This window comes from Onychomys torridus, chromosome 15, assembly GCF_903995425.1.
Source record: "Onychomys torridus chromosome 15, mOncTor1.1, whole genome shotgun sequence".
Taxonomy (NCBI): domain Eukaryota; kingdom Metazoa; phylum Chordata; class Mammalia; order Rodentia; family Cricetidae; genus Onychomys; species Onychomys torridus.
Genome location: NC_050457.1, coordinates 69,539,327 through 69,558,885, shown reverse-complemented (window position 1 = coordinate 69,558,885; position 19,559 = coordinate 69,539,327). Strand labels below are relative to the sequence as shown.

The 19,559-nt window shown below is 47.9% G+C and overlaps 1 protein-coding gene across 2 annotated transcripts; it reads left to right on the top strand.

Moving 5' to 3' along the window:
* The first annotated feature begins 501 nt into the window (after window positions 1–501).
* Window positions 502–18,882, top strand: Ropn1l (rhophilin associated tail protein 1 like). Of its 2 annotated transcripts, none has more exons than XM_036207148.1 (5): window positions 502–786; window positions 3,447–3,570; window positions 4,505–4,666; window positions 8,239–8,414; window positions 18,620–18,882. In XM_036207148.1, exons 1-5 carry the CDS (start codon window positions 656–658, stop codon window positions 18,639–18,641), a joined length of 615 nt encoding a protein of 204 aa, XP_036063041.1. In that variant the 5' UTR covers window positions 502–655; the 3' UTR covers window positions 18,642–18,882. The 2 variants fall into 2 exon arrangements, with proteins under 2 accessions (XP_036063041.1, XP_036063040.1); XM_036207147.1 differs by lacking the exon at window positions 18,620–18,882 and adding an exon at window positions 10,165–10,338.
* The last annotated feature ends 677 nt before the right edge of the window (window positions 18,883–19,559 follow it).

Genomic DNA, 19,559 nt, shown 5'->3' with positions numbered 1-19,559 from the left:
AATATTGGGCATTTCTATTTACTCTTTAAACCCCAGCTTAAGTTCTTGCATAGGATAATTTATATTAATAGCTAATTAGCATTATAGCTAAGGCATCAGAAAATTCTGTTGTCCCCAGATATGTGAGCACGTCGGTCAACACTGAGAGTTCTTAACCATTCTATCAACTTAAATGGTTTTTTGCCAAAACTGCTTTGGTTTGGAAACGTGTATTCATGGGGGGGGGCGGGGTACAGGCTGTGTGTTTGGACCAAATAGAGCCTAGTCCACACCTAGAGGGCCGAGCAAAGGCCCTGGTCTCATCAGAAGACAGCTGGCGACCTCCTGGGGTCCTGACTGGCTCAACCTCCGTGTTTTAGGAAAACAGCGCTCTCCCCTCTGCAGGGAGGTGGGTGGGGCGGGTAACACACTGGACGCTTTGTCTAGGCCCAGCAGCCACCCTTCGCTCGCCAAGGCCGTGCGCCTGCGCAGCTCGGTTGCCTGGATACCGCATGCCACAATCGCGCGCTCTTGGGCGTTGGGCGGTTGAGCCTCAGTTCCCCCGGCGCGGGCAGAGGAGCCGGTAAGAAGCGGAGACCGGCCGCTGCGCTGACTCCTGCCTCTCCTCCCCGCAGCACACCGGATCGTCCCTGGCCGCCGCGGTCTGCCTGGAACGATGCCGCTGCCCGACACCATGTTCTGCGCGCAGCAGATCCACATCCCCCCGGAGCTGCCCGACATTCTGAAGCAGTTCACCAAGGCTGCCATCCGCACGCAGCCGGTGGACGTGCTGCAGTGGTCGGCGGGGTAAGCGCCGGCCGGGAACCTCACCCAGCTACCGAGTACAGATACCTCCGTTGTGGGTGTAGACTAAAGCTTACTGGGTTTATAAATGAAGCCGCCTAGAACAATGTGCTTATGCTGCCTCCTCCCCAGGTTGAAGTATGCATGCAGAGGCTGTCATCCACGAAAACTGGACAGCACAGCTCACAGCTAGCAAAACAAACAAAGAAACAAACCACGAACCATCTCCGGGGACCAGATCATAATCTTACTACTCATTCTTTCCGTTTTACAAGACAGATAGCTCTTCGCTACATTTAAAAATCACGAGAAAATTTTGCTGTCTCTGAACCATATAGCTAAGAGTGGATTCGTTTTGTTTCTTTTCTTTTTTGGTTTTTCGAGACATGGTTACTCTGCATAGTTTTCTGACCTGGATCTCCCTCTGTAGACCAGGCTGTCCTGGAACTCAGAGATCCGCCTGTCTCTGCCTCCCCCCACCCCACCTCCGTAGTGCTGGGATTAAAGGCTTGCGCCACTGCTATCCGGCATGTCGGATTCCTTTCTTTTAGCTATTCTAACAACTTGACTTGCTTTAAAACAACAGAGGTGAAAAGCCCCTCATCAGTTGAAGCAGGCAACAGGTGATTGGGGTGGCTTTGGGAGGCTGCCTGCTTCCTTACCAGAACTGTGTTCTAATGGCCCTTCTACGTCCATGGGTCCACTCTGCCTTCCTTTCCGGAGGATCCCTTTGGGAGCCATTCAGTTTATTCGGGACAATTTCCCCATCTAAAGTCCTTAATTGTGCAAAGACTTGTGGAGTACCATGTACAGGCTCCAAGAGTTGGGGCCGGGACATATTTAACTCCATCAGGGTTACCTGTGAACCCAGCACCTGCCCTTTCTCACAAGGTCCCCAGTACAATATCATGGTCCCTAGCTCTCACCATTGTTCAAGCCTTAGGAAAGACAAGAGTTTTATTAAAGCTTCTTTATAGCACTCCAAGACCCTCCCCCCACCCTGGCCCATTTGACAACACTTCACAGTTACTTTGAAGGACTTTCTCAAGGACTTCATGATTCCTTTGATTGATGCTAAGGAACAACTATGAAATGGGTGTAAATCCTGCTGAGGCACAGTAGTGCAAATGCCTGCTCCTCCTTATTTAGCCTTTAGCCATCGAGGGCGACTCCTCTCTTTCCTGTCCTCACACTCCTCAGGGGGACACAAGTCTTAGCTGTGTGGGCAGAGTTGACCCTAAGGGGCCAGGAGAGAGAGTTGAATTTGGACTCCTGTCTCCACTGTCCACATATCCACCTATGTTACAGATTTAGATGGTTTCTGGTGACTCGTACATACCTATTGGAGGAGGTATTAAGGCAACTCCATGTAGTTAAGAGGGAGGTTTATTTGGGGGTACCTTACAACAAGTAAAGGGATAGGTTTCAGGATCCAGAAGCGAAGTGCAGTCCCAGGGATGTTCTCTGGAGAACTCTGCTCAGTCTACATCCAGCATCCAGGATCACCAGGAACCAAGAGAGCAGGCACATCCGGATATTGGGTCTTAAGGGCTCCGGTCTAGCCCTGCCTCAGGGGCAGGCCATAGGTAGGTGTGATAGTTATCAGAAGCCTCAATGGGGGTAATACTTCCAGGTCAACACTGGAACAGCTACCCACTACACATACCTGTTGCTCTAGTGCTTAATTTCATGTTTTTTCCCCCTGGCTACAAGTTCTTTGGTTAACAACCATAGCCCAAGACCCTGCCTGGCACACCTCCCTCTTCTGGCCTCTTGAGTTTGCGGTTCCTGAGTTTGCCTCTAAGCATTTTCAGTGTCCTTGAAGGGACAATTGAGAGAAGTACCTGTCAACATAGGGAAAAATAGAAAATGGAAAGTAGGTGACCTTTGTATGCCTAGATGTTTAATGTCAAATACCTCAGAAAGCAGCTGTCCAAAAAAAAAAAAAAAAAAAAAAAAATCCTTAGGCATGGGGCCTGGAGAGGAGTCAACTTTAAGAGTATTTGCTTGCGCCAGCACTTGGGAGGCAGAGGCAGGTGGATCTCAGTGAGTTTGAGGCCAGCCTGGTCTACAAAGTGAGTTCCAGGACAGCCAGGACGGTTAGACAGAGAAACCCTGTCTCGAAACGCACCCCCTCCCCCCAAAAAGAGTATTTGCTTGCTTTTCTAAAGGACCTGAGTTAAACTCCTAGCACACTGTCACATAGCTCCAGGGCACCTGGCACCTCTGGACTCCAAGGACATCAGCACTCACACTTACCTACCCACATGCAGACACTATAATAAAAATAAAGATCATTTTTAAAAAAGTGAAGTAGCACATCATTGGATTCTGGTCCCTTTGTCCACATCTTCAAGGCTCTTGGAGGAAGAGGACCGATCAAAGAGACCAACAATGAGATGAACACAGTTGAGTGATTCCCCCAGCTCCCACCTGAGTTCTCGGTCACTTGGTGCCTCCAGGAGCCTCAGACACCAATCACCGCGTCTGCCCTGCAGCTAGAGAAACCAGAGTGCACAGTGAAGGTCCAGGGGATTGCACCGGTCCCTCAGCTGAGGGACCAGGGCCTCGGTGTCTCCCCAGCATTTGCTGGGCTGTCAGACTCTGCGTGCCCTGGGTGCTGCCTGTGTGTGCACGCTCTTCAGTGATGTCTCTCATTCCAGGTATTTTTCAGCCCTGTCCAGAGGAGACCCACTTCCTGTAAAGGACAGAATTGAAATGCCTGTGGCCACTCAGAAGACCGACACAGGCCTGACCCAGGGACTGCTGAAGGTCCTGCACAAGCAGGTGGGTGAACCTCTTCACTGTCTGTACTTCTGTTGCCACTCTGTGCTCCACGCAACGATGGGACAGCTGCCCCTTGTCCCCAGGCCTGCCCTGCCACATTTGAAGATGACTTTGATTCTTGGAAAGAACCCAAGAGCTAGCTTTTCATGTATAGATTTTACTTTTCATTCTGTGAACGTGTACTGGATGTGTGTATGGATACGTCTGTGTGTATGCAGGTACATGTGCTGTATGTGTGTACCAGAGATCAACAAACCCCACAGGAACTTGCTATATAGTCTAGGGTATCCTTGAACTTCAGATGACCTCCTGTCTCTGCTTCCTGAGTGCTATGATTACAGATGTGCATACTGCTCTGGTTTTGAAGTCAGTTTTGTACTGGGTAATAGTCTGGACAGTAGGAGACATGTACTCCGTATCTTCTGCATGTTCATTTCAGGAGGCCAGAGTAAAACATTTTTCTTCATTGTCCTTCTCTCTTTTCCTTAATTCCCTCCTCCTTCCTTTAGAGTGTGTGTGTGTGTGTGTGTGTGTGTGTGTGTGTGTGTACATGTGCCTGCACACTTGGTTGCCTGTACATGTGTGTACATGAGCCTGTGGTGTGTGTTATGTGTGTGTTTGCCAGAAGTCAACTCGCACATCTTCCAATGTTACTATCTACCTTATTTTTTGAGACAGGGACTCTGACGAGTCCTGGAGCACAATGTTTCAGAGCAGCAAACACTGCTAATGCTCCATCCAGCTGCTCCTCCCTGTGTCCGAACCCCTTCTCACCTTCATCACCAGGGTGGGTACAATCCACCATCGTGCAGCCCACATCTCCCACGCACATGACGGTTACTCAGTGCAAGATTTCAGTCTTCAGAAGCATCATTTTAGTTTCACATGCTTTTTCTACTTACACTTAGTATGTCATAATGTGTTTTCTAAACAGTGTAGCCATAAACAATATGTGGAATTGCCAGACCTTGAGAAGAAGTGGAAAAACTTGTGTCTGCCAGTAGAAAAGTTCAGAGCTATCCTGGAGCTGGATCCATGTGAAGAAAAAATGGAGTGGATAAAATTTTTAGCTCTTGGATGTAGCTCCCTGGGTGGGGTATGTATCTACCAATAGCACCTTAATATTACAATTATTATCTCATAATCTGTGTAATTATGTACCTGACCTAAAAATAATCTGAGTTTAAGTAGCTACAGAAAACACTTTGATTGCTTTATTAACTTTCTCTTGGAAAAGAGTTATTTTTTTCTGGAGACCAGACCTTAGTTATGTGATGAAGACCCCAATTCAAAAGATGTTAAGAGCAGAGCAAACATGTGAATACTCTTGGAAAATGTTTAGGTTTTCAAAGGGGATGTACCAATGAGTTCTTTTTTTTTTTGAACAATATAATTTTGAAAACTGGTAACATTTTCTTATTCTGTGGGAAGAGACATAAATTCCGTTGTGTTTGATTTACTATGCAGTATTAAGAAGTAGTAGATACAGTGTAACTTTCCTGCCCTTACAATATAACTCCAATAATTTAGGAATAAGACAGCAGGATGATTGATTGTTTGGTCCTCAGGCCTGAGGTGGGCGGGGCTGGAGTGGGAGGGAGTGGGTGGGGCTTCCTCGGGAGCCGGAGTGTGAGGAGCCTGTGGTTGAGCGAAGGGGGCCTTGGTGTTGGTGAAGAAAGGAGCTTGAGGAGAAGCCTTCTGCTGTCCAGATGAGCACAACCCTTGCTCAACGTCCTACTCATCTTCTAAAAAGGGTTTGATTTCATTCTTTATCAGTTGGGGATTGTAAACATGAATGAATGCCTGTGGAGGCCAGAATAGGATGCGGGATCCCTTGTTAGCTCCTGACGTGGGTGCTGGGCACTGAGCTCAGGTCCTCTGGAAGAGCAGTACATGCTGTTAACCACTGAGCCACTGCCTCTGTCCCTTCCTTCCCCCAGCTTTGGTCCATGTGCACGTTTCTTATTCAGTTCTACTTCGAATAAAAGCTATTCTTGTTTTCCGTTTCTGATGGGATAGTATACAGGTGTCTCCTGGAACTTCCCTTCATTCCTAGTAGCGTAGCTGTGTGCCTCTGTCTGCTGTAGCACATGCATGTCCATGGTTGGCCAGGTGCATGGATATCTGCAGTTCGGGCTCCAGAAGGAAGCTCTGTCCCTTGAGAGAAGGCAGGTAGCAAGCTGGTGGCCTCATGTCCAGCAATGGTTGGGTATGTGGTTTCTGGTCAGCTCTTGACGTCATTGTGCTGAGGCATGGACACTGACAAAGCAGGTGTCCTCACAGGGCTGTGCTGCCCAGTGGGGTAGTCTCTGGAAAGACAGAGAAACTGTTGTTATTAGAGAAACTGTGTCATTGTGCTCGCCAGGGGCTCTGAAATGAACATTTTCATAGCATGGAATTAATATCTAACATTTGAGGTTAATGTTGATGGCTTATGCCTTTAAAAATAGGCATGAAAGTTTAATATTAACAATGAGAAAGAACAGGATAATTCACGATTTATGGATTATTCTGTCCCACCTCTCCAGTCATGAAAATAAATCCGAGATGTATATACAGTGAGTGACACTAGGTGGCGCCATTTTGTAAAGAATGGAGCCTTCATCTTCTACCGCGACAATGTCAAAACAAGTTCCTGTTTTCTTCTATTCTATGTTGTTGTTAGGAAATAAATTTACATCAAAAAGCTGCTGGTCACAGAGGGTTCCTCTGTCCCCTAACCTAGGTCATTTTTTGGGATTGACCTTGTGGCTTGCCTTTAATTCCCTTAGGTGATAGATGCCTTAGAAGCTTAAGTGTAATTTGGGCCAAGTGCAGCGGGGCGTGGTGAGCCTTTTCTTCCATCATCCCCATACAGGGGTCTGCTCAGCCCGTCTCACCCACCCCACAGTGTGTGCAGAGTGAGCTCTGTCTCAGTCTGGGCTGTGCTTGCAGGGTGGTACCCAAGCCCCCACATGGTCACTAGTACACTGATAGTACCACAGCTGCCTGTGCAGGCACCTCTGTGGCCTGGACATGCACTAAGAACACATCAGGGATTGCAAGGGAGTACATCTCATTTTCTGCTTTTGAAGCACTACATTCCAAAAGGAGAAATGAAGAAGTGAGCTGGTAAGTGTGCTGGGTGCGATTATTGCCATACCAGTGCCTGTCAAGAAGCAACTAAGGGGAGCATGTACAGATGCTGGCTCCTGGCTTGAGATGCTATTCCACTGTGGTAGGCGAGGCACAGTGGCTCCAGTGGCTGGCTCCATGGTGGAAGGCAGGTAAGTGGTGAGTGCTCACACATCCAAGGATCAGAAAGTGAGACTTCAGCCTCAAACTGAGCCCTCTCAGAAACCCACTTCCTCTACCTCAGTCCCACAAGCCCCTGAAATGGTACCCCCAGCTGGGGATCCAGTGCCATACAAGAAGTGAGGAGTCATGGCTTACTGCCTGCTCACATGTGTCCCTTCGGATGCTGCGGAACTGGTACTGAGACTCTTCTAAGTTCTGTATTTGCTGACTTCTGCCCAGCACACACTCTGTGCCCTCAAGCTTCTCTTGGGAGCCATTATAGCCCAACTTAGTGAGGTTCTATGAAGGAACAGGGACCTGAAGCCTTCTGTGTGAGTAAGGTCGAAAACCGAGCAGCAGGGGTATTGGTAGATACACAGGGCCATCTGCCCTGCCGGTCAACCCTCTTCAGAGCCAACTCTGGTGGGCACGAGTTCTCTGTGTACCGTGGCATGGTGCAGAGTATGTTTCTGGATCTGGTGGGGCTGCAGTACTAAAGTTCATGGTTAAATGGTGCCAGACTCCAAACCCAGAGCTACATGGAGGAGGTTCATGGTTAAAAATGGTATGCTTATTGCCTTAGGGTTCTGTTGCTGAGAGGAAACACCATGACCAAAAAGCAAGTTGGGGGAGGAAAGGGTTTATTTGGCTTACACTTCCATAATTGCTGTTCATTGTTGATGGTTGTCAGGACAGGAACTCAGACAGGGCAGGAACATGGAGACAGCTGATGCAGAGGCCATGGAGGGGTGCTGTTTACTAGTTTGCTTCCCATGACTTGCTCAGTCTTTTTTGTTTTTGTTTTTTGGGTTTTTTTTTGTTTTGTTTTTTTGAGACAAGGTTTCTCTGTGTAGCTTTGGTGCCTATCCTAGATCTCACTCTGTAGACTAGGCTGGCCTTGAACTCACAGAGATCCACCTGGCTCTGCCTCCTGAGCGCTGGGATTAAAGTCATGCGCCATCGCTGCCCAGCTCTGTCTACTTTCTTATAGAACCCAGGACCACCAGCTCAGGGATGGCCCCACCTACCATGGACTCTGGGCCTTCCTCTATTTATCATTTACAGCTGGATCTCATGGAGTCATTTCCTCAACTGAGGCTCCTTCTTCTCTGATGACCCTAGCTGGTGTCAAGTTGACACACAAAACTTATCTTGTCTATGGCAGTCATTCCCATTTGGGTATAAAATCCATGAATTCATTGTGTCCTGGTCAAACCTTCCTTCCCACTTTATGTTGTGGAAGCTATGCATCCACCTGGATCTTCACTAAGATGGAGAACACACTCTGAAGAATGTCTACAGAGCACACTTGTGTTTCTGTCACTGGTGTTGTCTTTAAATCTCAGACTCCAAGAGTGACTGTGTCCCATCCTTGTCCCATTCCCTGCCTAGACACTGAATACCGCCATGAAGAACGTCTGTGAGATCCTCACTGCTGACCCAGAGGGTGGGCCTGCTCGGATTCCGTTTGATACCTATGCTTACATCTACCAGTACTTGTCTGAACTGGACCCAGAACTCCCGGCCTCAGAGACGGAGACCTATCTTGCCACTTTAAGAGAGAAGTTGTAAGTATAGCTCTCTGTGGGTTTCTTGTGGACTGAGCTGGAGTCTCCTCTGTCCACCTCCCTTTGCTGAGAACTTGCCCTGGCAGAAGGCAAAGGTGCTTGCCTTGATTCCAGCAGGGGAGCTGCCTGTCAGAGACCATCAGGAGAAGAGCAGCAGCCCCTCAGCCTGTCTTCTCAGTGCCAGACACGGGGAGTCCATCTTCCTAGACTTTAGATGGAGAAAATGTCACAGGAAAAGCTTAATTCTAGCATGTACTGTCAGGTAGTTTAAATGATAGCTTGTTAAAAAGTCACATTGATATAATTAACCTCACTAACACATGAAACATAGAGATTAATTGCCACCAGTGGGCAGCCTGGCTACAGCCCATAGATGCCAAGTTACCCACAGACTGTCATTGATGTCACTCACACAACTCTTGAGTGAGGAGCTGGCACATGACACGTGTGCAGTGTATCTTCACGCTGTTGGCACTGATAGACTGTCAAGGTGCTCGGGGCCTTTTAACTTTTCACTCACGGCTACCTAGGGCTGGTATCTTCTTTCTGTAGTAAGTGGCCAAGGTGCCCACATCTGGGATGTTCTCTCTGGATGTGGGAGCACTGACATCTTGGTCTGGAAGGCTTTGGGAGGCTGATAGGTCCTTTGCTGATATCTCAGGATTATCCCTGGGAGTAACTCCATGAGAGTGTGTGGGTGTGTGGAGGAGGGGGCCTGACAGCAAAGCCAAACATGGCAGCTGAGGAAAGCTGGCAGAAGCCAGACTGCAGTACTGGCTAGGAGATAAAAGAGTCTGTGGCTTGCCACGTATGGCTGGAGGACAAGGATAGAGAGGTGGGCAGAGTGTACGAGTAGGGAGAGGTTCTGAAGATGGGGCACTAAATGCCAGGTGGGAGAGCTCAGCTTGGTTCTCCAGGTCCTCATTTGCACCCACCCTGGAAAATCCTGACTGGACTGGTTCAGGGAAGCCTGAAGGACCCAGCTGCCTAAGGAACCGTGTGCTGGGGGCTAAGCAAGGCATGGGCTGGGCTTATTGGGATCTCCCAGCCAGCGCTCTTTGTGTGCTTAGAATGCATCAATATTGGGCAGCATAGCATGTGAGCACCCAGAAGCTGAGGCCAGGCTTCCTGGGCTGCTCTGCCTCTCCTCCTCCCTCATCAACTTTTAATTAGGCTTCTTTTCCACAGAGGGAACTGTTGCTTATATGTCTGCCTACTAGAGATTCATTTCTCTAGCCCACAATCCATCTATCCACTCATTCGCTGTCTGCTTGGTTCTGACAGCATTTGATAGCCCTTGATATCTATACCTCCATGACAGTGATGCTGCACTCGATCTGTCTTAGCTGTTGAGGCACACCAAGCCATGTGGGCCCTGCAGTCCTGGTTGCCTCTGGCCCATGTGCAAGAGAGGGAGTTGGGCTGGAGTGGGCAACAAGAGCACTGTGGGAGTCGTGGGCAGGTTAGAGTGGTCCCTGGCTGTCACGAGAACCGTGGTGTGGTGTGTTCTGGGCAACTTTTGCCCACTTGCTGACCTAAGAGTGGTTCCCCGACACTGATGTTTTACCTGGAAATAAACATCCATTGTTGTACAAGAAGATAGAGCTCAGAACTGTTGCTCACTGGCAAGAGTCTGTGGTGAGGCATACCAAGTACCCAGTACTTGAGATACCCTTGTCAGTTAAGTGACATCCTAAAAAAAAAAAAAAAATCACATCTCTAATCGCATCTCTTTCTGTTCTCCATCCAGAGAATCTAGAAAGAATGGCATGATAGGACTTTCGGACTTCTATGTTGCACGGAAGTCAGTATAGGAAGCCTTGAAAAGAAAGCTCTGAAGAATTGAAGAATAGACCATTAATACAGAGAGGAACACATTTAATGTGGTGCTTTTGAAAACCTTGGCGCCAAATACAGCTTGTCATTAACCAATTCATGTGACGTGTGTTTGTCAGTGGAACTGTAGTGTGGCAGGTGCTCATGGCCCACTTAGCAACTGCTTCTCACTGCGTCTCAGAAGGGCCATGAAGGGGGTCTTGGTGAACTTATCTGGTGAGTACCGGGAAGGAAGTGAGGCGGGAGCTTTGAAGTACCCAGCCTTGCTGCCTAGAACAGGAATCACAGACACTTGGCTCCCCAGTGCCCAGGCTTCCCTGGAAGTGAGCCTTCTGTGACAAGTGTATTCACAGCTGGAAACATGTTCTAACATGGATGACATGTGCCCATTTTAAAAACTGTAACTTATGAAGAACTGGCTCAAGAAAGAACAGGGGTGGAATGGGGCTGGGGTAGAAACAGAAACGGTAGTTTTGTTTGGGGATGTAACTGGGTGGTAGAATGCTAAAGCACAAAGGACAGATCCCATCCCACCTCCAAGAAGGCAAACACCGCAAGTGTTGAGTCTGCCTACTGTCAAACGCCACACAAAGAATTCTAGCCCACAGTCTAAAGGCAAGTCTCGCAGTTGATACAAGATTGTCTTGAAAATGCGCATGTGTCTCTATCCACGCATGAGAGAGTGTTCTCTGGAGTCACGGGTGACTGTGACCTACCCACTGTGGTGCTGGGAACTGTACCCCAGTCCTCTGCAAGAGCGGCAGTTGCTCTCGTCCTCTGAGCCACGTCTCCAGTCTAACTTTTTTTTTTAATCAAGCTCTCACAGGATAGAGCTGCCCTTCCCTGCTTATTCTGTACAACCAACAGATCTTCTCAAGGCCAAAGACTGTGTTTGAGTCAGGGTCAAATGCATCTCGAACTGGCCTTGAGCTTACTATGTAGCCAAGGATGACCTTGAACTTCTGTTCCTTCTATCCCCCACCTAACAAATCACAATTTAACATGAAATGTAAGGCAAATATTTGACAGGGGCAGAAGGCGAGTGCCTTCCTGAGTTTGTGTGCTTCCTGGCAATTGTTCTTGAGTCCCTCCCTCCTGGCTACCCTCCGACACCACTCTTCAGAGGTGGGACAGGATGTTAACAGTCCTGTTACTTTCAGTGTTTATACTGGCACTGTCCCTTCTGCCTGTCCAGATACCGCTTCCCTGACCCATGCTGTGCCTCTCAGGCTGGCTTCATGACCTAAGTGACAAGAGCTCAGGTCTGTGTCCCAGGCCTTCTGGCAAGGCTGCCCAATTCAAGTCATGGCTTGCATTTCCAAATGGACTCAGCTGGGCTCCAGTCCTAGCTCGCACTGTCCCTGCCCCTAACTGGTTTCCTAGCACATGACCGTGAGCCCTGGCCCTGGAGCTTGTGGGATCCAGTGCTTGTGTGGGTCTCCTCAGGTTGATGGTCCCTTGGCCATGACACAGGAGGATGTACCACACAACCTCTGCCACCACAGTGTCTAATTCAATGTCAGTGTCATGGTTGGCCTGGTCCTGTGGGCCACCAACCCCTGCCCTAGAGGACGGCTGCTTCGCAAATATCAGTTCGGAAAGCAGCTGTGAGACCTGAGACTAAACAACTCATGTTCCAGAGAGAAAGCCACAGGGCCTGGTCCCTTAGAGCGCAACTTCCAAGGCCTGTTTGCTCATACTGCATAATGTGCTATCACCACAGGCAGGCTAAGCCCTGGGTGTCTGAAGTGCAGAGCTCAGCTCAAAGTGATCTCCAGAACTCCAGAGGCTGAAACAGGATGACCCTGATGGAAACCAGTGTAAGGCGGTGTGTTTGTTTTTAAGCCAAGAAAGTGGGGTCCTGAGAGCTGATGTCATTTTTTTTTTTTTTTTTTTTTGTGGCCTGTGTTATTTATGCGCTCTTACCCTGAGAGGAACACGTCCCGAACATGACAAATCCACAGAAGAGCTGTTTATTAATATAGAATAGAAAGAGAATGTGACAGGCCTGTGTGAAGCACACACGTGAGTGAGGAGAGGAGAGAGAGAGGAGAGAGACCTGTGCAAAATGGCGCCGGCTTTTTAAAGAGTGGGCTGCGCATGCGTACAGGACTGCATGTGGCTACTCCACGCATGCATGTAGATTACATGGCCGTGCGCTTTTCACAACCATGTAAAGCCACGGAGTCCTAGCCACGTGAGATGTTCTGACCTGGAAATGGCTATTTTGAACCAGAAATAATTAGGCGGTTCGCCAGGCAAGCCCAACCGTGTGGACATGTTGTGATTTCCTATTAGCCTGGAACTCCTTATGTAGACCAGCCAGCCTTGAACTTGCTTTGATCCCCCTGCCTCTGCCTCCTGTGTGCATCTCATCATGCCTGGCAAGTTCATTTAAAGTTTCTTTTTTAAGAACTGGGCTTTGTTCTGCTTTCTAGATGGTTCCAGTGTGTGGTTTTTGGAAGGCTCATGGGCTGGGGCTGGGTGCCATGTTGTGGTGAGGTGGCACATGTAAGAGGGCAGGAGATAAGGTGACAGGAGCTGGAGCAGCTAGTCACATGCATGGCCAAAGCAGACTGGGAATGGGCAGCTTGCCCAGCTACCTCCCCCTTCTTCATGCACTCCACAACCCTATTGGTGAAATCATTAAAGCCATGCCACGTAGTTAAAAGGGAGGTTTATTTTGTGGGGTAACTTACAAATGAAGGGGTAGGTTGCAGGGTCTGGGAAAGGTATCACACCGTCTGGCATGTTCTCTGGAGAACTCTGCTCAGTCTACCTCCAGCGTCCAGGGTCCAGGAACCATGAGAGCCCCCACATCCAGATCTCAGGTCTTCATCCTCCTCTCTCAACCCCGCCTTGTGGACGTGACCATTACCGAAGCCTCAATGGGGGTTGGAACTTCCAGGCCACAGCTGGAATGGCTACCCACTACACAACCCAAACCCAGGGAGTGGTGCCTCCCACTTTGGGGCTAGATTTTCTCACAGCAGTTAATGTAATCAAGACATTCCCCCACAGACATTGCCACAGACTAACTTGGACTAGACCATCCCTCATGGAGACTCTTCCCAGATGATGCTTGATTGTGTCAGGTTGAGAGAACTAACTAACCATCACAGATGGCTTCACAGAGTTAGTCCGCAGAATACTGGGGCTACTGTAATTGTCATTTCTTGTATTGTTTTGGTCAGAGGGTCTAGGTACATCCTAGCACAGGCTGGTCACAAATTCGTGATCCTTTTGTGTCAGCTACCCTGGTGCTGGGATGCCAGGGTGCTGGGAGAGTTGCCATCAAATGAAGCTGCCATATGTGCTGCTCCTCTGCTTCATCATGCTGTGCCGCAGCCAGGGGACCCTTGGTCCAGAACCAGAAACCAAACCAACCTTTTCTCTAGTAAAGGACTAGCTTGGGGCATTTTGTTACAGCAATGGAGGGTGGCAAAGCTGGAGTTATCAGTCGAACAGAAGCTGCATGTCAGCCAGCAGTTACTGGGAAGCCTCTACTGATGGGAGAGCACACCATCAGCAGGACAGAAAGGCTGCCTGTGTGCCTGGATATCTCCTCCTTCAGGGTTCCTCTTCTGCTTTCCTGTGCCTACTGCAGCAAAGTAACACTTGAACACTTGGGTTGAAGATATTTTTTATTACGTGTGTGTGTGTGTGTGTGTGTGTGTGTGTGTGTGTGAATGTGTGTGTGCATGCATATGTGAACATCAAAGGACAAGCAGCATGAGTCCTTCCACCATGTGGGCCTTAGGGATGGAACTCAGGCATCAGATTTGGCAGCAAGAATCATTACCCACTGAGTCATCTCTCTGTCCCTCATCTCTTGATTAGCCCTTTTTAAAGACCACAATCATAGGATCTGGGGGTCAGGATATATACATATCTATGGGGGATACTCTTTAATACACTCTGTTCCTCCTTAACTGTACTTAAACCTTTAAAACAGCTAGCTTCCTCTCTTCCTCCAGGCCAGAAGCCCTGGACCTCTCCTAAACCCTGCCTGTTGGAGATCCCTTTGTCAGCATGCCAATAGAGATGGTGTCTGGATGCACCAGGCCACTCCATCTTCTCCCTTCCCTCTCTGAAGGACTCTGCTTCAGGGAATGTGCTAAAAATATAGCCAGATTAACTTTGGTCAGGTATAGTAAGATAGCAAAAGAAATGATTGTATGAAGAGACAAGCTTCTAGATACAGGAGGCACATTGCCCACACAGGTCCACAAGGATCTGGAGGAAGCAGAAGAGAAGAGAGCTGTGATCTGGACCAGTAGGTCATTCCTCAGTGAAAGATCTGAGAGAGAGAGAGAGGGGGGGGGGGGGGGGCCAGGGGTGAAAAGATGGAGAAGACTGGAAAGTTTTGGGTCAGGAGGTCTTGCATAAGTGGATGGCTCATGCAAGCAAGTTTATTAAGAAATGCAGCATCTTATGTACAGTTTTCCCAAAAGAAATGGAACAGTGTCAGCAAAAGCGATTATACAATGGGACAAAGTCAGCAAGAAGCTAATTAAACAGTGTTGCACAAAGAGAACACAGGATACCGCAAGGGCGTAGAGACCAAACACACAGCAGCCTCGGGACTGATAACCATAGCACCTTGGGGTGAGAAGAGTTGGGTGCTCAGGATTCAAAGACACAGCTCCCCCAGACCCCAAGGCCACTACTGGCCTTACCAAGAATATTCCTGGCCTTAGACAAGGAACTAAGTTCCTTCTCCCTGCATCAGGGCCTCAGGAAAAGCCCCAGACCGCCCCAGCCCTCAACAGACTGAGCCAGATCCAGCCTTGAAGGAAGGAGGAGGCAAGACAGGGACACCATGGAGGTTTAGGGATGGGGTGTTGGGATGATTTCAGTGGGCTCTGGGATTCAAGTGTGGTCCCTGGAGCAAGGGTGCTAGAAGACCAAGAACATGGACTGGTCTCCAAATGCCTGGTCAGCCAAGTATAGAAGATAGATGGAATGTGGCACACGCCTGTGATCACGGCACATGGAGGCAGAGGCTGGAGAATCCTGAGCTCCAGGCCTGCTGGGCTATATATTGAGACCTGGGTGAGGAGAAGGAGATATCAGAAAATGAGAAGTAGAATCTGTGCAGGGAGGAGATAGCCCTCCTGTGTAGTGGCTTCCTAGGAGCCTGGAGCTCCTTCTTGCTGGGCTATGATCAGGCTTGTGAGATCCTGCAACCTGGCCCACTAGAGGGCTGCTATTCTGGTCATGAGAAATCAGCAGAAGTGACCTCATTCAGTGGCTGTCAGGAGCCAAGAGGACCTAATGGATGCCTCCTGAGCCAGGAGCATAGGTTACACAGTGCCCACAGGACTTGCTTGTGAATTCTGTTGGGCAGAATTTGAAATGATACTTGATTCCATCTGTCTTGTCAGTGTGGGTAACAGAAACCCACTTCCTCTCCTCCTTGGGCCTACACACAGGGCTCAGAACTGCTGGTCTGCCAGACTGGCTCAGTTCTACTGGAGGCACAGTATCTCTGGGCTGGGGAGGCAGATTTGGCTAGGAGCTTTGTAGACCCAAGTGCATACCAGCCAATAGCCTCCAAGATGAAATTCTGGACAAGGAGGTACTTGCATTCTATTTAAAAAACAAACAACCCCTCTCCATGCCCCCCTCAAAAACCTATGGCAGAGCATGGTGATGCATGCATTTAATGCCAGTAGATCTCTGTAAGTTTGAGGCCAGCCTGGTTTACATAGTAAGACCATGTCTCAAACATAAATAAAAAGAAGAGAAGAGAGTGGCTTTGAATAATAAGACATACCTATCCATGCCAGCACTGGCATGGTTAAGTCAGCACCTGCTGGTTGTATCTCTTAAATACTTTTGCTTGTGAGGGTGGATCTTAACAATGATATCGTTGGAGCTGGAAATCACATCCTGTGACCATTTGCTTGGGCAGCCATAGAAAAGTACCAGAGTCTGGGTAGTGCAGACACCAGAAATGTGTTTCTCATTTCTAGAGGCCAGGAAGTTTCTGAAGTTGGGCAGGTCTCGTTTTCATGGTGCTTTGACTTTTCCTAGGGAGATTTGAACAAATGTCTGTCCCCACTCCCCAGATAGGACAAGTTCAGCTTGGAAGACCAGTGAGTTTCCTGGGTTACTTACAGGAGTATGGGTGATGAGTCACGAAAGCACCTCCCTGGAGCTCCCATTCAGGCAGCTTGGTCGGTTGGAGTCTCCTATCCCCAGTAATAACTTATTACTTTACATAAATAAATTATTACTTTACATAAGCCTGAGGAGAGGCCTCCTGCGTCCTGTAAATTTCAGGAACTCTGTGTCTTGTAAGTCTCTCTTACTTCCTGGATTTTCTCCTAACAAGAGTCATTCTGGATCAAGGATCTATCCTGATGACTTCTTCTGAGCATCACAACCTTTAAAGCCCTTTAATGCACATATGGTCACATTCTAAGGTATTGGGGGTTAAGACTTTCAACACAAGGATTTGGAAAGAAACACAAATGAGCCAATATCACATTCCTTTGTTTTTAACTCTCCCAAATTGTTTTGGCCTAACTTAGCAAGTTAGGTCATGAACTGCTAGTAGAAAAAGACACAACACTGGTGTCTTAGGGTTTCTATTGCTGTGAAGAGACACCATGGCATTGGCAACTCTTACAAAGGAGAACATTTAATTGGGGTGGCTTACATTATCAGAGGTTTAGTCCATTATCATCATGGTGGGACATGACAGCATGCAGGCAAATATGGTGCTGGAGAAGGAGCTGAGAGTTAATACATCTTGATCTCAGGTAACAGGAAGTGGTCTGAGATACTGGGTGTGGCTTGAGCATCATAAGCCCTTTGAGACCTCAAAGCCCACTTCCACAGTAATAATTAACTCAATCCTATGTGTACAATAAAGCTGAGACATGACTACGTAGAAACTTTGTAAAGTACATCATATGACATCTTCCATAAAGATAGGTTCTATAGATTGACAAGCTCATTTTAAGGGACTGGGGGAAGATCTGGTATGGTCTTGATCACACAGTGACCAAGGTGAAAAGGTCACCAGGATATTATCTAACAGCTCCCAGCCTCCTGGGCAGAAAAATAAAGGCTGTACCTCTCTCTCCCTTTGAAGAGACAGCCCTGTGTGTTTGACATTCCTGGTTTCCTAGTACATATCTGTGAATACAAGGACCTCTGTGTCTCCTGCTCTCTGGCTCATGTGGTGATGTGATCTCTCCCTCTCCCATGTGCTCCTACATCTATATCCTTACCAGAGTCAGACTTGTGTCAGGGTTACCATGTCCTTGAACTTTCAAGCCTGTGAACTAAAGAAATCTTTCTTTCTAAAAGTCATCCCACTTCTGATATTTTACTGTAGCAACAACAACAGCAAAAATGGACAAATACCTGTAGCTTTGAAAAATATCTGGCTAATATCACAATAATTAATTAATTGTAGTTGGAGATGGGGTATTGGAAAAGCCAGAAGTAACAAGTGTGTGTGTGTGTGTGTGTGTGTGTGTGTGTGTGTGTGTGTGTGTGTGTGTGTCTATGTGCTTTCCTTTGCAGGCACATGTTGAGGCCACAAAGTTGATGTCAGGGTAAACTACAAAATTTTGAGGAGAAAAGGAGCACCCAGAAGTGGAATGGAGCTAAGTCCTGTGTTCAAGGAGAAAAATGGATTAAGAAATGGAATAAAGGGAGTGGTGACCTCAGGGCAAGATCTTACCCAGCTAAGTTTCCAACTTGTGAAAAGGAATTAAAGAAAAGGTTAGAGCCAGTGTGGTCATGCACGCCTTTAATCCCAGTACTCCAAAGACAGAGGCTGGCAGATCTCTGAGTTTGGGGCCAGCCTGGCTGATAGAGGAAGTTCAAGCTTAGACAGTGAAGGACAGAAAGCTGGTGAAGATGAGAAGGTCCATGTTCCAACTCCAGTAAGCAGCAGAACTTGATGGCTTCGGTCATGTGGTTCTGGAGTTAAGGATAGAAGGAAGGAGCTATGGGATTTGCCTCTGAGACCAAGGAAAGCTGCTGAGGCCAGGTATGTGTCAGGGGTGTCTGTACTGTGAATTCTAATTGCTAATAATAATAAAACCCGAAGTTAGGTATTGGGGTAAGTACTGAAAGATCAGAGAAGTAAAGGAGCCACTGGAGAGACTTCTTAGCTCTGCTGAATCTGAATCCTCAGACCAAAAGGGCCAAGCTCCTGTCTCCACCCACCTTATCACTTCCTCTCTCTGCCCAGCCATATCCCTTCCTGTTTCCTTCATACAAGTGCTGGGATTAAAGGTGTGTGCCACCAGTGTCTGGCCTCTACAGTTAACGAGTGGCTAGCCCTGTCCTCTGATCTCTAGGCAAGCTTTACCTGTTGGAGCACAAACAAAATATCACCACAGGTGTCCCCGAATGGAAGCCTAGAGAGGCTATACCATGAAGCTATGAAGTTGAAGCTTGGATTACCTTGGAGATTCCAAGATGTTAGAGATTCCAGAACTGTGGGATACCTGCTGAAGAAAGCTGCTAACAGAGAATGGAACCAGCATACGAGAAAGATGTGTGTTGCAGTCAACAAAGCTGAAGGGAATTGGAGATCTGGAGAGCCTTTTGACATCAAATATGGAGATGCAGAGTTTGGAGTTTGTCCAGATGGTTTTCAGTCTTGCTTTGGTCCAGTATTTCTTCACTATGCTCCCTTTCCTATGTTTTGGAATGAAAATGTATATGCTTATATGTTGGAAGTGTGTGATCTGTTTTTTATTTTGATTTTATGGGGGTTACAGTTAAGAGATTGCAAGAATCTCAAAAGAGACTTTGAACTTTGGACTTTTAAACATTGTTGAGACTGTGATTGATTATAGGAATCTTTGAAGTTGAACTAAATGCATTTTATTATTCTTACAAGATATGGGGGTGGAATGTAGTAGTTTGAATTTAATTGGCCCTCATAAGCTCATAGGGAGTGGCATTATTAGGAGGTGTGACCTGCTAGGATAGGTATGGTGTTGTTGGAGGAAGTGTGTTACTGTGGAGGTGGGCTTTGAGGTCTCATACATACTTAAGCCATGCCTAGTGAGGCAGTTGCCTTCAGAATAAGATGTAGCAACTCCTTCTCCAGCACCGTGTCTGCCTGCATTTGGCCATGCTCCCTGCCATGATGATAATGGACTAAACCTCTGGAACCACCTTAATTAAAGCCACCACCTCAAGTAAATGTTTTCCTTTATAAGAGTTGCTGTGGCCATGGTGTCTCTTCACAGACATAGAAGAGGTGATAAGGAGGGGCAGACACACAATCACCTGGTGTGAAGGAGGGCTGAGGAGGCAGGCAGGCCCAAA

Excerpts from the sequence above, each read along its gene's own strand:
- Ropn1l (XM_036207147.1), top strand. The coding sequence starts at position 656 with ATGCCGCTGCCCGACACCATGTTCTGCGCGCAGCAGATCCACATCCCC. Across the intron at positions 787-3,446 it reads GTGCTGCAGTGGTCGGCGGG|GTATTTTTCAGCCCTGTCCA; the intron begins GTAAGCGCCGGC and ends CTCTCATTCCAG. Across the intron at positions 4,667-8,238 it reads GATGTAGCTCCCTGGGTGGG|ACACTGAATACCGCCATGAA; the intron begins GTATGTATCTAC and ends TTCCCTGCCTAG.